The 20,512-nt window shown below is 33.9% G+C and overlaps 1 protein-coding gene across 1 annotated transcript in view; it reads right to left on the reverse strand.

Annotated features, from left to right (window-relative positions):
- Nucleotides 1–968: 968 nt before the first annotated feature.
- LOC146993863 (uncharacterized) overlaps nucleotides 969–20,512 on the reverse strand; it is a 67,240-nt gene continuing 47,696 nt past the window's right edge. Inside the window, exon 4 of the mRNA XM_085826609.1 lies at nucleotides 969–5,439. Within this exon, the coding sequence (XP_085682735.1) occupies nucleotides 4,458–5,439 (982 nt within the window). The 3' untranslated portion in view covers nucleotides 969–4,457. The remainder of the gene's footprint in view (nucleotides 5,440–20,512) is intronic.

Here is a 20,512-nt window from a genome sequence, read left to right on the forward strand (position 1 = left end):
TTCATGATTACAGAGATCATAAAAAGTTCCTCGTTTAAGTTCATATATTTTACATGACTCATATAATATTCATAGCTCATTTTTGTCATGACACAGCAAATCAATATCATGACTCACCCTTTCAGTTCTAGTTTAATCTCACGACTCAATTTTTATATTTCATTCTGCTTATTATGTATTTTGTAAGGCCTTTTTTGTTACAATCAGTACAAATAAGTATTTGTGACAAAGACCGATAATTATCTTTAAATTCTACAAGATTGAAAATTAAATATTTTATTATATTTCGTCTGTTGTAGATGGGGTTACTCTGCATAGATTTAATCCAATTGTGTTAAGTTTTGGTGAATTTATTTCATATTAGAATGAAGATGTTGAAGTTTGATGACCGTTCTTTTGAATTATATATCAATATTTCTTGGTCGCGAATATCAAAAGTTTTCTTGAAAGGACATGAGAAATGATAGTGAGCACTGTCTTCTTTCTAGCCGCATATACAGAATTCAGTATCTATAAGTTTCTTTGATGAAAATAAACAGGATATGGCCCATGCCCAGTAATATAACATGTTAAAAAGGATTTTGTACTTTTGGTGTCAGTATTGCAATAGGGGTAGACCTGGTAATTTCGTCGACCTGTAGATGCGTTATTCCATTGTTCTTGGCATATTTGGGTAATCTGTTCTTTTATGGAGAGTCGAAGATAAGATTTGGGAAATTTCGTATATAGAAAATTGCTTTCTTGATTAGGAACAGCTTCTTTGCAAGTTTGTCGAAAGTTTCGTTACCCGCATTTCTACTATGGCCTCTTATCCATGATATATGAATTCTCAAATTATCTGTTTTTTTTAGAGAGGTTATTGATGTCATAAGCAATAGAAGACTGATTTTCTGGGTTAGAGATAGCATAGATGGCAGATTGACTGTCAGTATTAATATTTAATTCTATAATTAAATACTTCAATTGAATTGTTTTTAGTTTTAGTTTTTTTTTTTTTTTTTTTTTTTGCTGTTTTTATTTTTGTGTGTGATACAGCACGAGATGTCTATTGTAAGGAGCAGGGCGTTTTTCGTAATCCTCTGTGATGTATATGGTTTTGTTATAAGTAATATTATGGCGAAGTTGATGTATTGTAGAATAAATTGCTTCTTGAATGGATTCGACATGGAGTGGAATAGTTCCAGCTAAGATATTAAGAGCAGTACTGGAGGTAGTTCGAAAGCCTCTGGTAATATTATGCGTAAATTGTCGTTGTGTTGAGGTAAGAATTTTTTCTTTTCTTGTGGTCATAGGGAATGTCCAGATGGCAGTGCCGTAGGTAATCATTTTTATTGTTACTGTAATTTGGTTGATATGGCGATTTAAACCCCAGTTTGTGCCATGCACATGTCGAAGATATTGATTTATAAAATGTGTACGAATTTTAAGTTCTTTGAGATATTCGATAAAATTCTGTTTCTGATGTATTATAATTTCCTAGGTATTTGATTGATTTAGTATGCTTAATTTTTTTCACCATTTATTTTAACAGAAATTTGCTTAGTAAGATTTTGTCCAGGTTTATGATTTGTCATGATTCTAGATTTGCAGGATGAAATTTCATTAATTATTTTTTTGCATTCTTGCTGGAATATGGCTATTATTTCTTGACAATTTCTTCGAAGGATTAAATGGGACCTTCCACTGATAACAAATGCGACATCATCGGCGAAATCAGTAATTTTAGCAAAAGGAAGCCAGGCAATTTTTATAATTTTATTAAATGTAATATTCCATAATTCTGCGCTCATACATGCGCCTTGTGAACATCCACGAACTTGTTTTTTCTGATTAAAGCATTATTATATAAAATGAGACTATGGCGATTATCAAGGAAATTATTGATAATTTGATAGATATTATAAGGACATTCAATAGTTCTAAGTGCTTCTTTAATTGAGGGCTGCCATAATGAATCAAAGGCTGATTTAAGATCTAAGCTGATTATTGCGGAGTGTAGGTTATTGATTTTATTAACACTGATTTGGTTTAGGACTGCACTGGTCGCATGAATGGTAGATTCTTGCTGCCTAAATCCATACTGATTTTCCTTGATGAATTTTTGATGGTGAAATTGGTATTCAAGTCTTCCTATAATACAACGTTCAAGAATTTCTCCAAGAGCTTGAAGAAGGTTAATTGGCCGATAGGAATTAGGATTATCAGGAGCTTTTTTCTTTTTGAGGAAGAGTGTGATTTGTCCTGTTTTTAAGCAGTCTTGAGAAATACAAATTTGAAGACATTTATTGCAGATTAGAATTAGCTTACGATTAGTTTTATGTATAATTTGAATGCAGATTCTATCTGGTCCAGGAGCATTTTTGTTATTGAGTTTTTTAATAATTCGATTGAGTTCCATGGATGCAAATGGGATATCATTTTCGTGGAAGTAGATTAAAACGAATTAATCTTTGTTCAGTTGAATCATCATATATGCTTTCGTTTGGTAGAATAACATTTAGGATGTTCTCTAAAGTGATCTTCGTACCATTTTTATCATTATTTCCCGTATTAGTGACTGTAAGTTGCGTTGGGTGGAAGATTTTGTTGGTTTCAATTTTGTACAATGAGCCATACGTATCCTGGTTGTTTGAACAATAGTTGCACCATGCTTAAAGTTTTGCAGATATTATTTGCATTTTATATGAGGCTTTTCGTTTTTTGTAATTTTGAAGTAGGATGAGTCTTTCTTCATCAGTTTGCGATGATTTGAGTTTTCTTCGTAATGCTCGTGTTTTGTGTGTTTCTTTGCAGAGTTCTTTCGTCACCAGTTAATTTTTATAATAGGAATTGATGATCTTTTGAAGAAGGTACGTTGGCAGGTATCTTGAAACTTTCTGATAAGTTCCTTGGTAATATTATTAAGTTCTGTTTTGGTTGTACACAGAATAATAGAATTTAGAAAGTCATTTGAAATTGGATTGAACATTTGTTGAAATTTGTTTTCTTTGTTATTATTGATTTTAAATCATGTAAGTGCAGTAAAGGACGTATATTCAGTTATATCAAAAGAGATATATTTGTTATCAGATTCGGTATGTTCCTCTAGTATTGATCTGTTGTTAATTTTATTATCAAGATGTGTTGTAGAAATAAGAAGATCAGTCCAATCTTTATTGTAGGTATTATCAAAGGTAGGTCGGTCAGTAAAATGATTATGTAGAATGAGATTGTTTGCATTTAAAGATTCTTCAAGTATTTCTCCTCTGTGATCGGTTTGTAAGTATCCCCATTAAGTACTATGCGAGTTAAAGTCTCCACTAATAACATGCGGACTATTATTATTGTTACAAGATTTCATTTAGTATGGATAAGGTTTGATTTGGATTTTCTGACGAAGATATATAGATACTAGTAATAAGAAGCTGAGATGCATTAGTATTGATTGAAATTGTGATTATATCTCGAGCATTAATAATTATTGTAGAGTTCCATTTATTGTTTGGAATGAATATGGCTGTACGAGGAGATAAAACAGCAGTTGAAGCATGACGTTGAATAATTGCCCAGTTATTTGGAATTCTTCCTACTTTGCCAGTGATCCAATAAGGTTCTTGTGTTATAATAAAATCTACCAGATAATCTACTTGATACTGACATAGTTGGTCGGTGGCGGTCTTTGCTCTTTGAAAATTTATTTTGAGAAAGCGGATGCCATTACTATTCTTTTTATTGCTGGAAATGATCTATAGATAGTCTGCAGGATCTTGCATTATTGTTGATAATATGTATTGGATTTTACTCGTCTAACTTCTGTTTGATAAAGCTGGATGTTTACAGTCAAATTTTGTTTCATACTTTTCATTGTTAATCCAACAGTTTATGCAGTACGGAGTTTGGGAAGAACAGCAAGAAACATGATATTTTCCGCCGCAGAATGAGCATTTTGGTTTGTTTGTCTTATGAGAGAAATCCTGACAGATTTGACATCTGCGTACACCGATAAACTCGGTTATTTTATTGGTGCGCCATCCAATATATATTTGGTTTTTACTCAAAATTTTGGAAAGTTTGACCGTGACATTTTATGATCCATTTATGAGTATTATTTTTGATCATTCAGTTTAAATCAAGGTCTTAGCTCGGAAAATTTGATTATGTTTCTTGGGCTATAATTTGAATCAGTTCATCAGAGTTGAAATTTTTTGGAATATTATGAATTGTGCATTTTGGTATTCTGGCTTCAGGAAATTTTATGTTAACTATATCTTTTGCAACTGTTTTGGCAATGAGGTTATAGCTGATTTTTTTCTATATCTTCTGGGTTATGACAGTGTATTGCAAGGCCTCCTTGAAGAAGGGTGTTTATTTTTTTACGTTGATATTTAATGTTTGCAGTGGTATTATTTGCAGTGGTATATGATTTATTTGTTCTATTTCTCTTTTTCGGGTCTTGCTTCGTTTGGTCATTAAATCAATCATTCTACAGTCGTTATCCAGTTCTGGCTCTTTTCGCAGTTCATCCGGTTTCCTTTTCGGGTTTGACAGTTCTTTTCCGGTTCCAGCTTGTTTTTCAGATTTGGATTCTTTTCCGTTTTTTGCTTCTTTTCCAGGTATTGCGTCTTTTCTGACTCGTCTATATTTTCCAGTTCTGGCATCTTTTCCGACTCTTGCTTGTTTTCCTGTATTTGCATTTTTTCCAGTTTCTTCTTCTTTTTCAGTTCTTGTTTGTTTTTTATTTTTTGCATTTTTTCCAGTTTCTTCTTCTTTTTCAGTTCTTCTTTATTTTTTAATTTTTGCATTTTTTCCAGTTTCTTCTGCCTTTTCAGTTCTTCTTTGTTTACTTGTTTTTCCATCTCTTCCAGTTGTTTCTCCATTTTTAGTTCTTCTTTCTTTTCTAGTTTTTGTATCTCTTCCCGTTTTTTCTTCTTTTTCAGTTCTTTCTTTTCTAGTTCTTTAATCCATTCCAGTGTTTGCTTCTTTTTCAGTTCTTGCTTCTTTTCTAGTTTCTGTTGCTTTTCCAGTTTTTGTTTGTTTTTCAGTTCTTCCTTCTTTTCCAGTTTTTGCTTCTTTTTCTGCTCTTGTTTCATTTTCAGTTCTTGCTTCTTTTCCAGTTTTTGCTTCTTTTCCTGCTCTTGCTTCTTTTTCAGTTCTTGCTTCTTTTCCAATTCTTGTATCTTTTCCGGTTCTTGCTTCTTTTCTAGTTTTTGTATCTTTTCCAGCTTTTTCTTCTTTTTCAGTTCTTCCTTCTTTTCTAGGTTTTGTGTCAATTCCAGTTTTTTCCTGTTTTTCAGTTCTTGCTTTTTTTCCAGTTTCTCCTTCTTTTCCTGTTCTTCCTTTTTATTCAGTTCTTGTTTCTTTTCCAGTTCTTGCATCTTTTCCGTTTCTCGCTTCTTTTCTAGTTCTTTCTCGTTTTCCAGATTTTGCTCCTTTTCATGATCACAAGGAGGGTTTTCCAATCTACAAAATAATCAGTATATCTTTATTTCAGTAGTAAAATAGTGAAAGTAATGCAACGACGATCACGTTTAACATGTACAACACTTCCATATTTAGATACTATGTAACACTTTTGGCTCTTTCGTTGGGAAAAATCTCCCCGTAGATTTATTGCCTGACAGAATGCTTTTCTACAAAGGGCGAATTTGTTGTTTTCGTTATAAGGACCTAAAGCCAAGCAGAGAAGTTAAAGAATTTGGCGTGATTTGTATGCAATAAGCGACCACCATGAATCTCACGTACAAGCGTAATAATTTGCAAAGTTTCAGTGCCTTATTTTTCCTTACTTAATTTTTACATAAGTTGTAATAATAATAATAGTAATAATAAACAGGTGGCTTAAAAACAGAGGGAAACAATGGCGAAAATTGCAAAATAGGAGGAAAAAATGAAACTGAAATGAAAAATTAAACAACTACAAACAAAGGATGGAAAAAGCATTTTAGAAGATATACACGTAAGGTTCTTTCTGAATCAGCAAAACCTGTATTTAAACGAGTATAAGTTTGAGAGCTTTGGATTCATTTATCTTTTGAATCAATTACTATTTCTTACGCATGCCAGACATTTTAAATTTCTTCAATTTTTGTATAATTTACTTACGTATTTTGTATTTTAACATTTTCTTATTATTATCCCAGTAGAGGTAACCTTACACATCATTAAATTATCTCCGAGTTTCCTCATTTAAGTCATCTTTCTCTCAGATCAATCTCTTCGCATCGCTGGCTGCACAGGTTTCAAACTTTCCCTCGTTATTCCAAATTCGGAAAATATTGCTCGTCTTTTTCGTCGTCCAGCAGAGCAGCACTAGGATTTTTGCCACCATTTATTTTCAATTGAAAATTTTATTCTCATTCTTCAGTTTCATTCTTAAAGTTTTATTATTTATACAGGAAGAAAGAAAGAAATCAAACACAGTAAAACAAATTAGGAAAAGAAATATCAGTTTTCTCCTATATTTATTGTTCCGTGTAATTTCTTTTGCCTGTTCCATTAAATTTATTGAAGGAAAATTTGCTACTTCTTTCAAAATGTATTTCCTAAATCCTTATGCGAATTAAACCTTTCTGAATGTTTCGGCTACACTTTAATGGCTTTTGCAATTTAATGTTTGAATATTGACAGCTGCCTATACTGGAATATTTTCTCCATTGACCTCGAAAAAAGAAGAATTAAAGTTCCAGGAGATTTTACAATGAAGGACACATATTTCTTATTTGAAGGGCAAGAGGGAAAAAAAGATATTTTCGGATGGGAATATGTAGCATTTTAAAAACCGTGTTTGTAAATTTCATCATATAGTAGCAACACTTGAGTCATAAGTAATTATGCACATATATGAGACAGACGACGATGACGAAAAATGAAATGGCAAAACATGGCCGAAAACACTTTCCTGGCCGGTACAAACAACACAAAACACAAGAGAGAACGGACACCAGTTATGATTAGCACAAGAGAAATTAAAAAATAGGAACAAAATTAGACACTTATGGATCTCAAAGAAGGTGTTCGAAATTACGACCTGCACCCTGATGCAGGTATCACATCTCTCGCACATCGAACATAAGATGTACTGGAAAATACCGTGCATCCCCAGGACTTTCCCAGCAGCTGCCACGATATGTGCCACAAGTTCCTGTGTGACTTCTAACAGGGGTTTCGTGCACTAATGTATTGACGTACCCCGAGAGGAAGTGTAATGCAACTGAGGTCTCGTGATCTTGCTAAACAATGCAATGGACTACCCCTGCCAAACCCATGTTTAGGATACTTTCCGAAGGAACTTTCAAATACTTTCTTTGATGACGATCCCCTGTTTTTATTCTTATTTCTTAGTTTCCGATGAGCTAAGAATAATAAACAAATACCTTTACACTGTTCGTACCCTATTTTTTTTTTTTTTTTTTTTTTTTTGTGTTGTCTTTCGTCACTATGGCGCCAGGAAAGCGTTTCCGATCATGAATTGCAATAAACGATTATATATATACGGGAGTTGGTTTGTTCCCCTTGAAAAGTAAACTAATTTCCGATCAATGACAATGATTACATGTTTTTAATTTAATTTTTCCTTTTACAATTGAAATTTTGTTCTTCATGATGATTTAATTCCAGTCCCCGTTAAAACATTATTAACAATTTACTTTCAATTTACCTCAAAACATCTTTCAAAATATAACTTGCCAGTATGGATTCACTATTTTAAAATAATTCTACTTTAATTAAACTTAGGAGATAATATAATCAATTAATTAATATTGTTTAGGAAATAAATTATATATATATATATATATGTATATATATATAATCGTATATATATATGTTACCGTGAAAGATCGAAATTGGAGAATGTCGACTTTCACTGGAGAATGTCAACATTCACCAAATACGTCGGTGAAAGATCGAATATTGCATTACATTCTTGTACATTCGGACCCTCACCGGTGTGTGTCGACAATTCACAGATATGCTATGGTGTAGGTCGAAAAGAGAGGAGTATATGTACACGCTCTCATTGCAAAAGGAAGCGTTCCACAAATAAATGCAGTTGTAAAAGCAAGGGCCTCTTGGGCAATTGAAAGTGTCCTAATAGTTTAAGTTGTTTCAATAAATAAGATTTGAATCACGTAATTTAGTAAGTTTTTAACTTCTATTATTTTCCTTTCTCATTTTGAATGTACAGTGTGTTTCAAGTTCTTATATTCTTAAGTTCTTATTTTAAGTCTCAAGTGCGTTTTTTCGCGATTGAATTACGGAGAAGAAAATATAATATTCTTATGTGTTCAACTTTTACCATTAGTAGATGGTGAATGTCGACATTTACCGGCATTTGGAAAAGTCTTAAATAAGAGTATTTGGAAAATATTTCGGACATACAACAAGGGACTATGTGAATGTTGACATTCACCGGTGAAACCCGACATTCTCCAGATTTCGGTGTTTCACTGTAACATATATACGATAAACGTATATATATATATATAGTATAATTCACACACACGCATATACATATATATATATGTATCTGCGTGTGTGTGAATTAATGTTAGGAATTCTGATCGCACATATTGATCTATAATACAGAGCAAATTTGGCAGATGAATAAGATAAAATATTCAGACTTATTTCAATTCACATTTGCGGCCCCAATTCATTTGAAATTCTAAACTTACCTATTTCTAGAATATTTATATTTCTCATATTGTTGGAATAGGAAGAAAGTAGCACGACGCCCTGTCAGCGGTGAGAGAGATAGGAAATATATTGTGGTTTAGTAAGAGAAATATTTGATTCAGGAAATTTTATATTCCCACTTAGCTAAGTCATCATCTTTAACTGAAATCATGTGATGGGGATATATATATATATATATATATACATAAAAATATATTTTAATTAATTAATTTTTATTTTTTAATTTGTTATTAATTCAAAATTATTTAATTTTATATATTAAAAAATAATTGCAATGAAAATTTAGAGACTCGAAATTTTTATTATGTTTGATGAGTACATTCTCTAAACTCGAGCTAAATAATATCATAAATCTCTGTAAATCTAGAAATATATAGTCTAACAGAAACAGGTGAAGAGAACAATTTATATTAGTTTTGTTCCGAATAGACTATGGGATGGATTTCAGTGTTTACTTAATTTGTTTTACATACATATATATATGCATATTATTTATAAACATAAAGTCCTTTTTGTCTTTGTTACTCTAATTATATTAACTATTTCACACTTACTTCTCATTCACGAATTTTACAAACTGGCCGTTTAAACACGTGTATTTGGTATATTAACTTTCTGTTTAGGTATTTCATTAGTTAATGCAATAAAGTTTCCTCATAACCAAAAGGTATTACAATAAATTTGAATTCTTCACAATGTGATTTTCCAACTTAAACATTTATAAACTATTTTTGTAATGAAGGAATGAAAAAACATTACGCATTATAAATCTGAAAACGTATTATTTTCCAGACCAGCGTTTTTGTCAAAAAATTATTATATGTATAATTAAACTGGACCTGAAACATTATGTTTTGTTTTATTATTTTTTCCCAAATGACTTACGTCTCCGACACGTATTGCAATCTTAAACATTGGGGATCCAATTCTTCTAGTAATTGTTCGCTGTAGTTTATTTCTGCTTCTCCTTCTTCTTCTTCAAATATACGTCGATAATTATTTGCGCTGAAATATTTTTATTTTATTAAATATATATGTTCATATGTTTGAAGTCATTAATTTAATAAATGATTATTTATACGTTTTGTCAAAAGTAGTAAGTTACAGTTTGCGAGCATTTTTACACATTGTCAAAGATTTTTAAAGGCGCTATATTTCACGAAGAAAATATCTTTACTTATTCAAAATCTTCAAAAAACAATAAATATGGAAATGAATATTCGTCTTATTAGCCTAAATTCCATTATGAGGATATACAGGTATAATAGGAAATGAAGCTGCTGGCACCAGCAACTCAGGATGCCATATTAAAAGGTCTGATTGACTTCTATCATCTCTGATCAAACCTTGCAATCAGGAAAAAAATTTCTAAACACGTTTTAATAAAATAACAAACAGGATGGGACGAGGCAGATACAAGAAGATTGCTTCACGGTTACTTCCCGCAAGTATCCCTACAAAGAATAATTTCTTTTCCTCCAATTAGATTGGCAACAAATCATGGAAAGTTTCCATTTTATTTCCAGAGATTCTTAAGAAGGCACGTAAAATGCGAGGGCGAAAAACCTGCAAATCTAGCAAAACCTAAGCTTTATAAATGGCACTCTCCATTACTTTCCATTCTTAGAAAAAATAACCAGGATTTGCATCAAAAATTCCAGAGAAACCTCTTTCTACAATATGAAGTGTGTGTCTGCACCTCAACAATTTATGAAATATATTATTAAAAATGAAGGAACTGCGATTATAAGTATCTAATCATATTACAAGAGTGAATAAGCAAGTATTTAAGAACAAGTAAAATTTTTAATCTTTGGCTTCCGTTGACCAGGCTGATCAAATTTCCAGTCGAGCGCAATTAATCAATGTTGGGGCTCTCAACCTGATGGCTGCGTATGCTGAGACGATGACTGATCAATCGTTTGCACAATTTCCGCACAAGATTAAAAATTGCCTTCCCAAAGACTTCTTCACTTAACGGGCCATGCGTTCAAAACATAGATTTACACGTTAATTCAAATGTATACAAAATTAGGGAAAACAAAAGAAGTATTAAACGCACAATATCTCTTCGGATCTTCCTACGTTCCTGATTATTACATCTGCTGAAAACAATTTAATACGTTTAAATGCAATTACATTTCACTGAAGTAATCTATTAATTGTTTAACACTTTTCTGCTGTTGACTTCAATAAATTTATAATGCTTGGTATTTCATTTGTTTCCAGCAACACCTAGTCTCCTTTGCAAAGAAAATTAATATGAACTTTTGTAATTAAGAAATGATTTAGATGAAACATTAAATTGGACTGAAGATAATGTCTCGGTTTTTTCCGTTAAGAGAAGTTGGTGCTTTCCTAATTCGAAAAAAATATCTCTATATATATACATAGCATACATGTAATTAATTTAGACACTAAAAAAAGGATTCTTCACATGGTATCTTCAAATGGGTAGATACCATAGCTGAAAAACAAGTGTCGGACAAAAGCGGAGCTGTAAAGAGCAATTTGTTGTACTGATCTTTCCGTTTAAGTAATTATGTTATTCGATACATGTAATTTTGTTGAAATTCGTGTTACAAATTGCTTTATTCTCTGATGTAGAAGGAATTATCCCAAATTTTATTCAGAAGATTTAAATAACGGTTTCGATCACAATACGCAGCAGTTACTAGTAAAATATCTGGAGTATTCATTTTTTGACGTCATTTAAAACGCTTAATTACAGGGCCGTAGTACAATTCGCAACCCCCCCCCAAACCCAGGAGTATTGCGATATACAATAGTGACGTGATCGAAGATTCCTTGGAAATAATCGTTGTCATCAAATGACATGCATATTCTATTTAAGTAATCATAGTCATCGGCTTTTAATATTCGTTGCAAATAATCATTGTCATCGAATAATCATTGTAAAGAATCATTCTCATCGGATAATCATTGAAAATAATCTTTGTTATTACATAAAGAGGCATAGTAGCTGATGTATAAAGAACTGTACTCAAATTCTAATCAAAAGAATCAAATATGTATTGCAATTTATCATATGATCATTATTTACAGCAATGATTCTTAAATGATTTCGACCTACGGCTCCTAATGACGCCGCCGAAAACTTGCGCAACAGGGACAAAAAGAATATTTAAAAATACAATAAAAGCTTGAAAGCTAGGGAAAATGCCTGAATTTAATTCCCTTTTATTTAAAAGAAGCTTAATGTTTTTAAAGGAAATTGAATAGTGTTACGAATTTGCTATTTAAAAAGCTAATATTAGTTCAATTATAAATTAAATGGTTTTATTTCTCGCGCAGTGCAGCGCGTGACGAATATTAAAAGAAAGCTAAGCCGGAAAAATTAAAAATACAAGAGCGCGTGCGTTAAATAAATAAATATCTCTTTTTGATTTCGAGAAAGTACTGGAAAATTCTAGCGCGTGATTTTAAAATCTTATAAAAGGAGGAAAACATCTCAGTTCGTGGTAGTTGCTTGCTTAGTTTGTTGTTGTTTAGAAAACTGCTCTTGTTGATTGTAGCGAATTCGCGGATTAGCGTTCTTTAGCTGTTTTGAATTACGTTCTATTGGATATTTGAGTAGTTAAAAGATAACTACTGTGAGATATTGTAATACTGCATGATAATTTGAGAAAATTTAAGCATTTTTGTTGTGATAATAATAAATTTTTGTTCATTTTTCATCGGACTTGTGCATTCATTTCATAACGAACCCGTACGCACGCAACAATTTTTGGTGTCAGAAGTGGGATTTGAATGCCAATAACAAGAGCGATGGAAGAACAATTCAGGCAAATGATGACTGCATTTGCTGCTTTCCAAGAAAAGATGGAAGGAGCCGTCAACTCCGTTAAGGAAGATATAAAAGCTGTACAAGAGAAAATGGATGCTGGTCAAATATCCGTTAAGGAAGAAATGAAATTGGGCCAGGAATGCGTTAAGGAAGAGATGAAATCCCTTAAAGACGAGATGAAAGCAGGTCAGGACGAAATGAAAAGAGAAATTACCTGCGTAATAGAAAATAAATTTGAGGCTATGGAAGGCAGAATAGACGCGGTTGAAACTAAAGTTGGACAAATAGAAGAAAGAGTTTCTTCGGTAAAAGAACAAGTAGAAGAAAGAATTTCTTCGGTAAAAGAACATATAGAAGAGAGAGTTTCTGCCGTCGAACAACAAATTGATGATAGGGTTTCTGCTGCCGTCGCCAAAGAAGTTGACAGCCTAAAGAAGTGCATAGCGACGGTAGGAAACAATTCTGAAGGTTTTAAATTTTTATCGATGCCTGCTCGTTCCGTTCTGAAACTATCTACATATCATGGGAAGACCTCCTGGCAGGTGTATAGGACACAATTTTCTATCGTTGCGGATGCGAATGGGTGGGATTCCTAAGCTAAGGCCTGTCATCTCGCCGCTTCTCTGAGAGCAGACGCAGCGGATATCCTGCAGACGCTTTCCGAAAATCAAAGGCTAGATTTCGAAGCTCTATCCGGCGCTTTGGAGCTGCGCTTCGGCGAGAAATGTTTAAAAGACTACAGCAGGCTCCAATTAAAATCTCGTCAACAGAAGCCTACCGAAACACTTCAGGAGCTCGCCGCGGATGTTGAAAGGCTGTCCCATCTCGCCTTTTCGGAATGCCCGACAGAAACAAGGGAAATCCTGTCCTTACAATACTTTACCGACGGCATCCGAGATACTGAAATACAGAAAGCTCTTCGAATGGCAGATGTAAAGGACATAAAAAGCGCTCTGTTGTACGCCATGAAAATCGAGGCAGCCCAGCAAGCAACTAGTAGAGATCGCTACCCAGTTAGAGCTGTGCGAGTCCATGAGCCAGTGTATCAACTGATGGCTCGTTTAGATGATTTAGCCAGACAAGTCGAAGATTTGATACGGAGTAGGAGCGAGAAGAAAGTGGCTCTAAGGTGTTGGAGATGTGGTAGTGAAGGTCACCTAAGACGGAATTGCAGAACACCCCAGGGTACGGAATATAAAGCAGATGATTTTACCAGACAAGTCAGTGGCTTGAGACGGAACAGAAGTGAAAAGAAACTAATTCTAAATTGCTGGAACTGCGGAGTTGAAGGCCACGTACGAAAGAATTGCAGAATACCCCAGGATACGAAAATTGAGACAATTTCTGAGCAACGACGCAGGAAACAAATTAATGACCATATCAAGCAACGGAGGTTTCCAGATAATGAAAAATCCTGTTTTAAAGCGCTTAAGATCTCTATAGTGAGTGGCAACAATAACGGACTGTCCATCAATGGGAATATCGATGGAGTTCCTTGCAGTATGATCATTGACACAGGAGCTAATGTTACCATCATTAGGAAAGATTTAGCTGAACAGTTTAAAGATAAACTTATTTGGACGCCATCCTGTGTTACCCTTCAGACTGCGTCTGGTGATGAGATCGACATAACTGGGAAGTTAAACATAAGCATCACGTTTGGAAGTGCCGCCTACCATCACACGGCATATGTGGCGGATATTACAGATCCATGCATACTCGGATTGGACTTTTTAAGGAAATACAATTTTTCCTTAGACTTGAAAAACAACAAACTGCTTTCAGGATCTAAAGACATGACTATCCATCCTAAGAAGGGATCCTCACCTGGAAATGCCGACGCTTTGTCCGAAAGAACCAGCTCGAGAAACAGCCGAAATCATGTTAGGGTCGAAAAGAAACACCAGACTACCAGCTCTTCTCCAGCCTAGATGCTCTTCGGTCGAGACCTTCGTCTGCCTTATGACCGCCTGTTTGATCGTCGTACGGATGCGCCTTCATCGCCTGAGGAACACATCCAAGATGTCCAGGCCCGTTTTGAAGTCATGCCCCGTTTCGCACGAAAGCGAGTGAACTTGGCGACGGAGAAACTGAAGACCAGATACAACACGAGAGCTACTGGACATAGATCCAACGAAGGAGACAAGGTGAGGTTGTGGAACCCGATTCAACGAAAAGGACTCAGTCCTAAACTACAGTCACCTTCGGATGGTCCATGTACAGTGCGGAACAGACTGAATGACGTCTCCGTAAGTCTTCGAACTCTAAACCTAAAGTCGGTCATTACGACAGGTTAGCTCATTACTATGGCCATAGTACATAATGTAAATAATTGTAAATAGTATAAGACCATGGTCCATTTTGTTTTTAAATGTGTATTTGATTTGATTTGTATTTAGTATTTGATTTGCATTTAGTGTTTGATTTGTATTTGATAGCATTTGATTTGTTTTACTTATTGCATTTATTGTTCATGTTGTTTAATATTGTAATGTAATGCTTATTAATGCATTTATGCCACAGTTGTAAGTTTAGCTTCCTGTCCAGGGATTGTACTGCCCGGGACGTGCAGTCCTTGGGAAGGGGGCAGTGTTACGAATTTGCTATTTAAAAAGCTAATGTTAGTTCAATTATAAATTAAATGGTTTTATTTCTCGCGCAGTGCAGCGCGTGACGAATATTAAAAGAAAGCTAAGCCGGAAAAATTAAAAATACAAGAGCGCGTGCGTTAAATAAATAAATATCTCTTTTTGATTTCGAGAAAGTACTGGAAAATTCTAGCGCGTGATTTTAAAATCTTATAAAAGGAGGAAAACATCTTAGTTCGTGGTAGTTGCTTGCTTAGTTTGTTGTTGTTTAGAAAACTGCTCTTGTTGATTGTAGCGAATTCGCGGATTAGCGTTCTTTAGCTGCTTTGAATTACGTTCTATTGGATATTTGAGTAGTTAAAAGATAACTACTGTGAGATATTGTAATACTGCATGATAATTTGAGAAAATTTAAGCATTTTTGTTCTGATAATAATAAATTTTTGTTCATTTTTCATCGGACTTGTGCATTCATTTCATAACGAACCCGTACGCAAGCAACAATATTGTAAACAGGAATCAACAATATAAATCTATGTGGATTTTTTTTTCTTCGTAACATCATATCCTTCGAAACGGGTGGGGGAATTTGAGTTTGGAAGGAGGTACCCTCGGATTTCAAAAATCCATGGTAAAACTTTTCGACTATTGTTATCTTCCTACGACTATCACTCGAGATATTATATAAAATTTCTTAAAAAGCTAATTTTTCGCATTCATTTTTTCAACTGGCGGAAGTCTAGCGCGCTGGAGATCAAAATGCTTTATTTGGAAAATGTTGGCCCTTCTCACTTTCAAATCGTAGAGTTTGTTTAAGAGAAATTTTTAAGTTAAAAACAATATGAAATAAATAGTATTGCCGAACGTGAAAATTATTGTTATTATTATTTACGGTTATATTCTGAAGTTGAAGAAAGCACGTGATTCCATATAACGTCATTGTATGTCGAAAATCTTTAGTTAAAGTCCGTATATTAAATGAATAGCTGCTTTTGGCAACTTTTATGTTTCACCTTTAGATACGTGACACGATATGCTATCGCTATGTTAATTCTTTTATTGAGATTTTGAAAATTTGTTATATTAAAATAAATTTAAATCATAACCTCAAAATGTATTACCTGGAGTGTCAAAGGTCTTTGTTTCCTGACTTCGCAAGAAAAATTTATTTACGAACCGTTAGTTGCTTGGAAAAAATGAATACATTTCCTTCATAATGAAATTTTTCTATGCATTTTATGCTATTCTAATTTTATTTATAAAAATTTAATTTCTTTTATTGTATAGTTGCTTTCTCAGTAGCAATTTAAACTTCCGTATGTATTTAACGTATTTTAGATGCAATGTTACTTTATTACAGTTAGATAATTTTTGTTTCAATTTACTAAAATGTCTGAACTCAAGAAGACAGCACAAATGTTACAGCGAGCTACAGAAAAATGAAGTAAAAAACACTAGGAGACTCAGCAGGCAAGTACAAGAAAACTTGCATGGTTCAAAAATGAATGAAGATACAACTAGAAACTCAGCAGGCAAGCATAGTGACAAGAAAGGTTACGCATTCAAGAAACTGAAGACGAAACGAATAGGAGTTCCAGCAGACAAGCAGCAACTCAAGAAACTTCGCTTGCTCAAACTGTATCAGAAACTAGTAGAAGACACAAAAGACCTTCAGAAAACAAAGAAACACTGCGTGCTCCGGAAAGGGAAGCAGAAGCGAAACGCAGGCCCATTAGGCAAGTGAAACGTCAACAGAATATGCGCGATGAAGAGAAGAAGTTGCAAGTAAACGAAGGATACAACACTCTCCGCGTCATCGTCAGATTCGACAGGAAATACCAGAAGAGCTCAAGAAGCTGCATAAACAACTCACGACGCTGCAGATTACGAACAATTTCGGTTCGAAGAGGCAGATCTTATACGAGAAAACAAGCTTCGCATGAATGCATCACGACATACACGTAGTACTCTTCACAATGCAGGAAGTTTACTTTGAGCAACACACTGTATACATAGAGCTCTTAGACATATATTGTAAAGATTTTGCTTTGGCAACAGCCCCCTAGTAAAATGTATGAGATTTATATTGACATCTCACAGTACCTGAACGAAATTTTTCTGTTTACTTCTTCATTTACTATTTTCTTAAATTTTTATCAGTAATCCTATCTATATATTATAGATATCAAAATCAGAAAAATTTAATTAATTATCTTTAAATGTATATAAGTGATGAATACTTCGCCCATGTTCATACCGAAACAACACGATGTAATTGTAGATAGCTAGAAAGTAAAATGTATTCAGCAGGCGTACAGCAAGCGACATCTATAAATGGGGATAACCCAAGAATGTTATATAATGTTATATACTGGCAGAGTTTTAAAATAAGAACATATACATCAGTGTTTTAAAAATACGAATTTTGCATCAAACTGCAAAACAAATATCTTAAAATCTGCCTTTCATGCATAAGAGTTCAGCATTCGGAAAATTGTATTTTCGTAAACGCTTTAGCAAAAATAACAAACATTATTGCCTTGAGAAATGGATAATCTTGGTATGAATACGAATTACGCCAAGACTACCCGTCAATGGTTGTTTTGAACACGCCCTTAATGTATATATATAAAACCCTTAAAAAACGTAGAGTGAATCTACTATCCGAGTGTGTCTTTATATCTTGAGTATTTAAGAAATAAGAAATGCATTTATCTATCTGGATAAAGCTTACGCTATTGCACGAATAACAACGTTTATCTAACACTTGATATAACCAACTTCATATATATCTTGAAATAAAACATAAATTTCCTAATCAGATATTACCAGTTGCAGAAAAAATACAAAAATAATGGAATTTCTAATAACACTACAAGTAACATACCGACGAATAAATTGCGCTGCAAAACTGATGCAATCTAGAATATGTAAACCAAAAAATTTATGTACCGCTATAGAAATGCAATAGAATGAGAAATGAAACTATGATGATATTTATAATGAAAAATTTACCATAAACTATTAATATATGACATTAGTAAATATATACCTTTATACTATTCATTTAAATATTCTTTTAATTTAAATATTAAAAACTTTCATAGTATTCATTACTTACAAACGCTTTCTCATCCATCGAAGCATAGCACAAGCCATTCTCAATTCAGTGCTGGTGCACGTCAATAAAATAACGATTAATCCAAATTTTTACAAAAAAACCAATCGCTTTGACTCTTTTCTCAAAAAACGTATATCTACAAATGCAGTATTAATATATCACATCAATATAATTCGGGATCATAAAATCTCCAAACAACGCATTAAACGCAAAAAATCGCATTAAGGCAGAATGAAGAATTTTCACTCTTACAATGACTTTTACAACAGTATAAAATAGAATCGAATTTCTAAACTAAGTGTTCATTGTTACACTATATTTCATTCTTGGGGAATCTTTCATGGTTGTTCAGTAATTCTAACTGTTAACTGGTTTAAATAGAATTATGATTTCATATATATGCACAGACTTATATATGTATATACTAATACGTATCTGTAGTAACATATATCATCTTATTATATGTAGGCGCATAATTCTAAATTAATTATACTAGTCAAGATAATTTATATATTGATAGCAGCAGACTTTTAAAATTATTTATTACTATCTGCTTGCTAAAGATTATATAATTAAGTACAGTGGTACCTCGACATACAAGTTTAATTCGTTTCGTAACCTTGCTCGTATGTCAAATTGCTCGTATCTCAAAACAATTTTCCCCATTGAAATTAATCGAAATGTCATTAATCCGTTCCAGCTTCCAAAACACTACCTCAGTTGTTTTCTTAAGTGTTTTTGAATAAGAAAAATGTATTTTATTATTCGAAAACAAGAAGAAACATTTATTTATAAATAACAAGTACATATTCTATAAAAACATAATTAAAAGGAAAAGTGAAGTGCCTACGGAAGCGTTTAATTTTTGTCACTGGTCTTCGTTCTTTTTGTCATGCTCTGCTCACTTTCACCCGCAGATCGTTTAAAAAATTGTCCAAGGAGGTTTGTTTCTTCTTCCCTGTCAAGGTATTGAGGAAATGAGTTAGGCAAGTTTCGTTGAACAATTCGGATGCACGACTAGTTGCAACTTTTTCGCGGTGATTTTTATCCACGAACTCTACAACTTTCTCCCCTATTCCGAAGATCTCTTTTATATCTCTTGTAGGGATAACCTCATCCATCTCTGGCTCCTCTTCAAAACTAATTTTTTTTTGAACCACCGTATGCTGCTGCAAATGCAGATCGTGTATCTCCTCGGTTGTCAGCTCCTGAGACCGTTCCTCGACGAGTTCGTTCACATCTCTCTCATCCACTTCCAGACTCATGGATTTTCCCAGAGAAACAAGCTCCTCTACCACTGACACTTTGGGTTCCAATCCTTCGAAGGCCCTTTCAGCTACAGCCTTAGGCCACAGCTTCTTCCATGCAGGGGTTAAGATCCTCGCTGTAACACCCAGCCAAGCCTGATCAATAATTCTTAGGCATATCACGATGTTAAAGTGGTCTTTTCAGAACTCTCGAAAGGTAAGGTTTGTTTTCTCCGTCACCTCAAAGCAGCACCGAAAAATGTGCTTGGTGTACAACTTCTTAAATTTAGAAATCAGCTGCCGATCCATGGGCTGTAGGATAGGAGTGGTGTTGGGTGGTAGGTAGGGAACTTTTATAAACTTGAACTCTTCGAGTAAGTCATCTTCGAGATTTGGTGGATGAGTAGGGGCATTGTCGAGGAAGAGAAGGGCTTGCATGGGTAGGTTGTTTTTCGATAGATATTTTTTAACCGAAGGGCAGAACACCCGGTTTATCCACACCAGAAAGAAGTTACTGGCGTCCCACGTCTTCTAATTTGCCCTCCACATAACTGGCAGTTTTTCTTTTAAAATATTATATGACTTAAAGCCTCTGGGATTTTCCGAATTGTATACTAGCAGAAGCTTGATTTTACAGTCGCCACTCGCATTGGCGCAAATTGCTAGATTTAATCTATGCTTCATGGGTTTGTGACCTGGCATCGTCTTCTCCTCGGCCGTTATTCAAGTTCTATTCGGCATCCTTTTCCAGAAAAGCCCTATCTCGTCACAGTTGAAGACTTGCTGGGGGGATGTATCCTTTGGCTACTATCAGTTCGGAAAACATTTTGATGTAAACCTCAGCTGCCTTCACATCCGAACTTGCTGCCTCACCATGCCTGAAGACGGAGTGAATACCGGTCCTTTTCCTAAAGTCGTCAAACCAGCCCCCGACTGGCTTTAAACGAGTCTTCCGATTCTCATTTGTAGAAGTGTGTGGGATCTTCTTTAGCAATTAACCGTAAATCGCTCGTGTTATATAAACAACATAAATTCATACTTAATAATTACAAATGAACACCATATTTGTGAA

The sequence above is a fragment of the Stegodyphus dumicola genome, chromosome 11, assembly GCF_044657685.1.
Source record: "Stegodyphus dumicola isolate Sdum_Otavi_A_Nest chromosome 11, ASM4465768v1".
Taxonomy (NCBI): Eukaryota; Metazoa; Arthropoda; class Arachnida; order Araneae; family Eresidae; genus Stegodyphus; species Stegodyphus dumicola.